The sequence below is a fragment of the Oncorhynchus mykiss genome, chromosome 21 (assembly GCF_013265735.2).
Source record: "Oncorhynchus mykiss isolate Arlee chromosome 21, USDA_OmykA_1.1, whole genome shotgun sequence".
NCBI classification, from domain to species: Eukaryota; Metazoa; Chordata; class Actinopteri; order Salmoniformes; family Salmonidae; genus Oncorhynchus; species Oncorhynchus mykiss.
The window spans coordinates 34371573-34380512 of NC_048585.1; the positions used below are offsets into that span (position 1 = coordinate 34371573).

General features: G+C 38.8%; 1 protein-coding gene across 1 annotated transcript; it reads right to left on the bottom strand.

Moving 5' to 3' along the window:
• Window positions 1–657: 657 nt before the first annotated feature.
• On the bottom strand, window positions 658–4969 carry LOC110500290 (serine/threonine-protein kinase pim-3). The gene is made up of 6 exons (XM_021577589.2): window positions 4497–4969; window positions 4077–4186; window positions 3880–3930; window positions 3401–3764; window positions 2333–2509; window positions 658–2146 (listed from the first exon to the last, which is right to left on the bottom strand). The coding sequence occupies exons 1-6, from the start codon at window positions 4576–4578 to the stop codon at window positions 1950–1952; spliced, it is 981 nt and encodes a 326-aa protein (XP_021433264.1). The 5' UTR covers window positions 4579–4969; the 3' UTR covers window positions 658–1949.
• Between the last annotated feature and the right edge of the window lie 3971 nt (window positions 4970–8940).

Sequence of the window (8940 nt, forward strand, 5' to 3'; positions counted from 1 at the left end):
GAGTCAACAGACTATTGGAGGTGCACAGTACTTCATAGAGCCATGGCTACATGGAACTCTATTCCACATCAGGTAACTGATGTAAGCAGTAGAATCACATTTAAAAAACAGATAAAAATACACCTTATGGAACAGCGGGGACTGAGAAAAGACACACACAGGCACAGACGTGCACATGGACGTTGTATTGTAAATATGTGGTGGTGGAGTGGTGACCTGAGGGAACACACTGAATGTGTTGGGTAAGGTGTTATGAACTGTATGTAACCTCAGGAGAGTAGCTGCTGGGGATCCTTAATAAATAGAAATACAAACATGGGCCAGCATCCCTGTGGAATGCTTGACACCTTAAGTCCATGCCTGATGAAATTGAGGAAAATGTTTGGTAGTCATTATTTTAATTGATTCTGTCATGTCTAACTGAAGCGGTCAAATTTATGAACAATACTTTAACTCTTAGTGTGCAATGAATTCCGTCTACCTGTAGTGTGTGTGGGAATGCTTACTCAATGTGTAAATTGAGCCATCTTTAGAGGAGCTGTAATAACCATTTTGATCACTAGTATTACTGTATATATGCAAACTCCCTTATTTGGTTTATAGGGTTTCAATGACTGAGGAAGTTTTACCAGTAGGTCAAGATGACGACAAGCATGATTTATGTACAAAAATATTTAATTGAAAAGTTTGTATAAAAAAAATATATCCAGATCTCTATCATTCATGTCATACAGCTAAACTGAAAGAGAATATCTAACACTAGGCAAGCCACATTAGTCACTAACTAGAATAGCCCTATTCAACCCAACATTACCACAGAAAGGACTATAATATATATATTTTTTAAGTTAAATAACATTCATAGCTCTTCCAAATGTAATCCTTGTTTTATTCCCTTCAGACAACTTAAGTGCATCCATCCACAATCGAAACAAATTGCGTAAAAGAAAATTACAGGAATGCAAAACAAAAGGCCATGTAAAGATATGTAAACTCTGGGATTTCTCACTCTTAAACATCGACAATAAATAAATAAGCTTCAAGAGTGTGGAACGTCTACATGTTCTGAAGAAATTAAAAGCATAGGAAGAAAAAAAAACCTGCACAATATTTGTATTGAAAAATAGCCCATGAATATTGCATTGATTGTGCATTTCACACTTAAGCCATGGATACACCAGTTCAGGGCAGGTGATAGTGCCAGCTACGAGATGGGGGAAAGGCAATACATTTAAATAAAATACATTTCCAAGGGGCTAAACACACAGATATGTAGTTTTAATACACATTCAGAAATGAAAGGATTCAATTTTGAGAAATACAAATGACTGAGGCTATAGTATGATTGAGCAGCTTAGTAAGGGGGTGCAGTGTGAGTGAGTTGTTTCAAGCATTCCATGGTCAACACATCCCCCCCCCCCTCCTATGATCCCTAAGCATGCTGGGTGGTGTAGTTTACCACACTGTTATGGAAGAAGACAACTCATCTCCATCATGACAGGGTGGGATACGTACAAACAAACCAGCCGGAAAGGGTTATAACGAAACAAAAATTATGACAAAAGCCCCGAGAAGCAGCTTTCAAAAAGGCACTACAAATCAAAATGTTTAAAAATAAAGTATTCTCCTAGCTCTATGAGAGCAGCCATGTCGGTCTGAATAGGGGGCTTTAAACCAGATGCATAAACCCACCGTTATAACAAATTAGAAAATAATAAAAGTACAAAATAAATAGTCACTGGTAAAGACCGCCCCAAACAGCAAATGTCCCACATTAGGAAACAATTAATGAGGTATAAAAATAAAAGATCAAAAGGAAGAACAAACTGTAATAAATTATAATAATTCCATACAAAAAAAAAATGTTTTCTGCCTGCCCAAGCCATGGTGGGGCATAAGAGCCCTTTAAGTACAGTTAACATGTCCATTATTTCCTCTCATCCCCTCTTTCATAGGCTCTCCTTGCTGGAGCTTGTGCTAGATATGTCCGTGTTGATGGTCCTCAGCCGGATGTCCCCATCCTCCGTCTTGGAGGATATCGACACTTCCCCAGCCAAGCGCATCCAAGGGTGGTCCAGGATCTGTTCCAGAGTAGGCCTATCTGAGGGCCGTAACGACAGGCACCACTTGATCAGCTGCTGGCACTCTGGAAGGAGGGAGAGGAAAGGGGAAAACATGAATGAGTATTTTATTTTGTGGGAGAATCTCAAGAGGGAGATAGAGGTGTATAGGAACACACAAGAAAATAAAAAAGAAATGAGTGTTTAGAAATATGTTTTAAGATTAGAAATTTGTGAATTATTGTAGATTGTATATTGGAGGTAGTACACACCATTAGACACTCTCCTCCTGAAGTACAGTCTCCCCTGGAGGATTTCCTCATCTTGCTCAAAGGGGATGTCTCCACAGACCATGTCATACAGAAGCACCCCTAGCGACCACATCGTAGCCGAGCGCCCGTGGTATCTATGGAAGCGAATCCACTCTGGCGGGCTATATACTCTTGTACCTGGTGGAGAAAAAGGGGGGAAAGGCTCATTAGTGATGTTTTACTTCTATAATAGTGATGTTTACTTCTATAATAAACATCAAACAGTTTATTTGGGGCATTTCATGTGACAATAACAGGACTATATTGCAATACTGTAGGATTTTGTAAGACATAAATTGATATACATTTTTTTTTTAAAGTCATAATGTCTCTATAAAGGCTGAACAAGGCAAGTGTAATTCCATGCAAACAAGGACTTATACTGTCATTATAATGCCCTTTTCTTTTCCACAACTCAGCATGAGTAACTTGGATACCAAAAAAAAAAAAAAACTTGAGTGCAATGCGAGCTATCACGTGACATGAATCAGCCCAAGCTCAGGTTTCACAACAAACAGATGTTACGTGGCAGCTGACCCAATAGCCATTACCTAGGCTTTGAAATGTGCGTTTCTTGTAACATAACAGGCAATGATCAACATATAACAATAACCTATTTTACTACACTAGTGTGTTATATTATTGACTAATATGAGATAATGTAATAAATAACTACATAAGGACAACAAAATGAACATGGCTGATAACGTTACCACCTGAGGAAAACACTTCATGAGGTACCAAAAACAAACCACTGCGTCACAGCGTTGTGTGGACACACCCGCCAATACAGGGGGGGGAGAAATGACCAGCTGATGATCTAATAATAGTAGCTATCTATACTAAAGCCAAAAAGACTTCAAATCTAATAAGGGTAAACCTAAAAGTCAAAAATAGCTGGAGTCAAACAAATATAGCTGAAAGCAAGTCAAGGGTCAGTGCAGACTATCATGCACCTTCAAAAACAAAACCATAAAATACAATGGGGCCACTGCTGGCCAAAGCACCGAGGAAGGGTAGGGTGCGTACCGTCAAAGTCAGTATAGACTGTGTCCTTGAGAATCGCCCCTGAACCAAAGTCAATAAGCGTGAGGTCCCCAGTGCGTAGGTCTACAAGCAGATTTTCATCTTTGATATCTCTGTGAACTACTCCGCTGCTGTAGCAGTGGCGGACAGACTCCAAAACCTGACGGAAAAATCCCTTCGCAGTCTCCTCGTCCAAAGCGCCCTTCTCAGTTATGAAATCGAAAAGATCCTTAACCAGCTCCGGTCGTTCCATGACAATCAACCAGCCGTCTGGTCGCTCATACCAATCCAGGAGTTGTATAACCCCTCGAAACGACGAACTGACTTTCTTCAATAAAATAATCTCCAAAGGCACGATCACACCATTCTGTAAGAAAATATGAATCACAAATTAGTTGAGTGACCTAGAATCGATTCAAATATCAAACAACGACAACTAGCATGGGTGAAAAACCAAAACAAACCGGAGTGGTGATACTTACAATAGTACCCCATTCGGTCACCCGCTCCTTCTGCACGTGTTTAACTGCGACCTAATTTCGGGGTTAAAAATACATATTAGATACATTGTAGCCAGACGTGAAGACATACATTGTAGCAACAACTAAATTAGTCAATAACCATGAGATAGATGCCTTGATGGCGCCATGTGCCGAGATCAAAGCATTCCTATTCTTACCGGTGCGTCATCGGAGAGCCGACTACCGGCATAGACTGTGCCGAAGCCACCGCTGCCGAGCACGGATCCCACCTTGTAAACCTTTTCGAACGGTTCCTTTTCCACTTTAACTGAAGAAACATCAAATTGAGAGCAGATAAGAATAAACGATAGCCACTCGAGTCGCAGCCGTTGACTAGACTTTCCAGACAAGTTACTAACTAATATTAGCTATGTTTGTTAATAAATCACCGTTGGCGTGCATATCCACCGCACGAAGCCATTTCAATAATTCAACGCACAGGATTTTAGAGTTAATTAAATAATTGTATTTTACTAACTATTGGACGCATTAATGATTGCAATATAAAGCTACTTCACTAAACAGTGCAACAGTATTTCTGGCAATGTACGAAGAATGACAGCGGGTTCGAATCATACCTGGCTGGAGCTGTATTTTCACCGGGTCCATGCTCGAGGGGTTGCAAATGTGTGAGAATGAGCCAAACTTTGACAGCAACATATTCAAACGGAAGACAGACGAAATCCTTGTTTATCTGAAAAGGTAGATCCCGATCCAATCCTATAGAAATATGATTGAAAAGGCTAACGCTAGCTAATAACTCCAGTGTGCCAACCCCACCCGCCCGTCGCCGTGACTCAAATACAATGCCGCCTCTATCTTTTCCAGATTATAAACGCCGCGTACAAAGAGAATCCTGTATCTTGATTTCTGCACTTGGAAGATTACAGTTTTCTTGAAGTACTGAAGAAAGGACACTTGCAGAGCTGTTAACTGCAATCGAAGAAGTTTGTAAGAAATCCAAGGGACTGTGTTGATATCACGGAACGGATTTGAGCTCTGGCACGGTCTTTCCCTACCTTTTCTATAACGCCAATATTTTTGGACGAGTGGAGGATGGTTATATCCCTCCGCCCCGAAAGACTACTCGGTATTTTACTGGAATTTGTTTTAATATCCGGCAATAATTAATTGAAATGTAGATATTTAATATGATGATTCATACAATATATATATTAAAACAATAAACATTGTGTAATTTATCTGATATAAGGATATGTATACACGAACTACTTTCTCATAGTACGAGACGCCCAAGGATCTCTTGTCTGGAGGTTTTGCGCTGTGTTTACAAGAGAACTGGAGAACTCAACCAATAAGATGGTATATATATTTACCATGTTTTCGATTTGGACCAATCAAATGCTCATTATCATAAAGAGGTGATTTGCGCGCACTCCACGTGCGAATTCCGAGACGCCACTTCCTCTGGGAAACACTGAGCGTTCGAGTGGATCGCCGCCTTTCAAAGTGTTTCACAATGGGGATAAAAGTTGTCCAACATGCGACTACATGGACTTTACAACAACCATGTGATCAAAAGTCATGCAGTTTTACCCAGGCGAATGGGACCAAATACGTTACTGAAACGGGATGCACATTTTCGCGATTCATGTGGAACCAGCTGTTATTCTTCGTAACTAACCTTGCTGTAAATTGCCAAAAATAATGCACTGTTTAGCGAGCTAGCTTTATGTTACAATCATTTGAGTCTCTCTCGCCCAAATTGATTTTACCGTTTGGGAGTGTGTGATATGGGTGTTATAGACATGTCTATTTCGACTTAACAAATAAAACCTTTCCTAAACTGAGCCTTGTTGTTGGAAAACCACATCGGTGTCTGACCTTTGGCTGTAGTAGATGCACCTCCCTCGACTTCACTCAACTTTCTTCTGCAGTGGGTTGCTTCAGGTTTACCACTCAAACAAGCCCACTCTTTTCACAGCATTTCACCAGGGAGGTGGGTTTTAAAGTCTAGATACCAGTTAACGTCGTCCTGCAAAGAGCTATTGGTCGTGTTCGAGAGCATCAAAACGACTGCAGGCCGACTGACTATCGACAAATCACCTTGCATCATAAATCATAAATAACGACTCATTATTATTTGTAATTGTCAGTCAATCACACTTTATTTGTAATTGTCAGTCAATCACACTTTACCCTCGATAGATTGCGCGTTTGATCCTCTCGAACACGGCCGTTGTTTTGACAGCTGGCTCATTGCTGGAGCTTTCATAGCCTGGCATCTTTGATCAGCCAAATCTAAAATATTCGGTTTCACCAAAATACTGTTTTAACCTTACATGGGCATATCCAGTATCTGTAGGAACAATACTTAAGATTCATTGGATTTAATGTGTCCTTCACTATCAAATAAGCTTCTAAAACTTGCTTTTATTCAGGGTCTCCCATTTTCCGCATTTGGGCTGCCATTGTAGTCCTTTCTAGACGACGCAGTCACGTAAGAGTATAGGCTATAAAGTAATCTCCCACTTCTACAGGCAGACATCCTCAGACCCAGGATAAAAATGTGTTTCAACGCTTATTTGATAGCGAAGGACACAATTGACCCAACAAATCTAAAATATTGTTCCTAGAGATAGTGGATATGCCTCTGTAACATTAAAACATAATTTTGGTGAAACCCAATAGTCAGTGGTGGAAAAAGTACCCAAGTGTCATACTTGCGTAAAAGTAAAGATACCTCTTAAAACCTCTTAAGGATTAGCCCCTTTTTTTCCAATTTTTGCCTAAAATGACATACCCAAATCTAACTGCCTGTATGCATGTTCTTGGTACCATTTGATAGGAAACACTTTGAAGTTTATGGAAACCTGAAAGGAATATAGTAGACTATAACACAATAGATCTGGTAAAATATATGTTTTTTATTTTTGTTGCATCATCTGTGACATGAAAAAGAAAACCCACACATTCAGCTAGGAAGCTGGAGGTGATTTAGATGGTGTCCACAAGACTGATAACTTCAAGAATGAGCAAGCTACATGACATTTAGTATGAAGTCACCCAGGTGTCCCTCATGATTTGCCCAAATGTACCTAAAGTGGCCGAATTGGTAAATTTATACATTTTCAAGAACATAACTATAGAAAACATACAAAAATGCTATGCTAATAAAAATACAAGTTTACACACTCCCAGGAATGTCATACATGATGAATCATTAGCTTCCCTACATAAAAGGTACATACAGGAGAGGCAACAAGAATGCTGATCCAATGTTTCCAAACACAGAAGTGAAATATTTAAGATAAGGGGCAAGTTTGCAGCCAAAGCTGATCTAATGTCATAAATGAACACACCACAAACCACACACAAAGTAAAAAAAAAAATAAAAATGTACACACTATTTACAATTACAGTATTTAGAACATCCTCTACCCAAGATTGTGCTGCTGGTCCCAAATCCCAAGTCTCTTTCTGCTGTACCGTCCTCTACTTGTAGGCTGGCTGGGTATTCACACCTCTAGATGGCTGGGCGGGGGTTTGTTGTGGAGCCAGAGAGAGCAGCCGTCATACTAAGTGGGGGATGGAGGACTTGAATGTGGTGTCTTTGAAGTCAGTCTTTACCGCTATTGAAGATAAAAAAAACAAAAACAGATGTGAACGTATCAAACCTGTCGCTGTCATACAAGTGTTTTGTTGTTGTGCATTCTCCTCAAACAATAGCATGGTATTTTTGTTGTTGTAATAGCTACTGTAAATTGGACAATGCAGTTAGATTAACTAGAAATTAAGCTTTCTGCCCATATAAGACACTTATATGTACCACATTTTTTTGTTGTTGTTTAAAATTATGTTTTAATCACATTATGCATATTTAGGAACAACAATCCTGTTGACAGGACAATCCAAAATAAGTTTAATAGAAAATGACTCAAGTGAAGGTGATAGTCACCCAGTAAAATAATACTTGATTAAAACCTCTGAAGGATCGGACACTTTTTCTTCCAATTTTCACCTAAAATGACATACCCAAATCTAACCATTTGAAAGGACACTTTGAAGGTTGTGGAAATGTGAAATTAATGTAGCACAATATAACACATTAGATCTGGTGAAAGATAATACAAAGAAAAACATAGGTTTTCAATTTTTTTCTTTGAAATGCAAGAGAAAGGCCATTATATGACTTAGGAGTCTAGGCAATTTAGATTTTGGCCACTAGATGGCAGCAGTGTATGTGGAAAGTTTTAGACTGATCCAATGAGCCATTGCATATCTGTTCAAAGTGTTGTATTAAGTCTGCCCAAATGTGCCTAATTGGTTTATTGATACATTTTCAAGTACATAACTGTGCACTCTCCTCAGACAATAGCATGGTATTCTTTCACTTTAATAGCTATTGTAAATTGGACAGTGCAGTTAGATTAACAAGAATTTAAGCTTTCTGCTCATATAAGATATGTCTATGTCCTGGGAAATGTTCTTGTTACTTAAAACCTCATCCTAATCACATTAGCGCACGTTAGCTAAACCTTCACACAGGAGGATACAAATCCTGTGGAGGTTAAGTCTAAAAATATTTGGTTTTAAATATAATGAAGTATGAAAAGTAAACGTAATTGTAGTAAAAGTATAAATAATTTAAATTATTTATTATTTAAATTTAAATTACGGCACAATTTTCTTGTTTTTATTTAATTGCGGATAGCCAAGGGGCACAATCCAACACTCAAACATAATTTACAAATTAAGCATTTGTGTTTAGTGAGTCTGCCAAATCAGATGCAGTAGGGATGACCAGTTCTCTTGGTAAGTGTGTGAATTGGACCCTTTTCCTGTCCTGTTAAGCATTCAAAATATAGTGAGTACTTTTGGGTGTCAGTGAAAATGCATGGAGTTAAAAGTACATCATTTTCTTTAGGAATGTAGTAGAGTAAAAGTAAAAGTTGTCAAAATATAAATAGTAAGGTAAAGTACATATACCCCCAAAAACTTCAGTACTTTACGCCACTGCCAGTAGTTATGGTTAATCAAGGATGCGAGGCTATGGAAGCT

What these genes read in the sequence shown, in the direction of transcription:
- LOC110500290 (XM_021577589.2), bottom strand. Translation starts at nt 4,578, where the DNA reads ATGTTGCTGTCAAAGTTTGGCTCATTCTCACACATTTGCAACCCCTCG. An exon ending in GAAAATACAGCTCCAGCCAG is followed by an intron (nt 4,187 to 4,496) that starts GTATGATTCGAA and finishes ATGTTTCTTCAG; the next exon opens with TTAAAGTGGAAAAGGAACCG. An exon ending in GGCTCTCCGATGACGCACCG is followed by an intron (nt 3,931 to 4,076) that starts GTAAGAATAGGA and finishes CCCCGAAATTAG; the next exon opens with GTCGCAGTTAAACACGTGCA.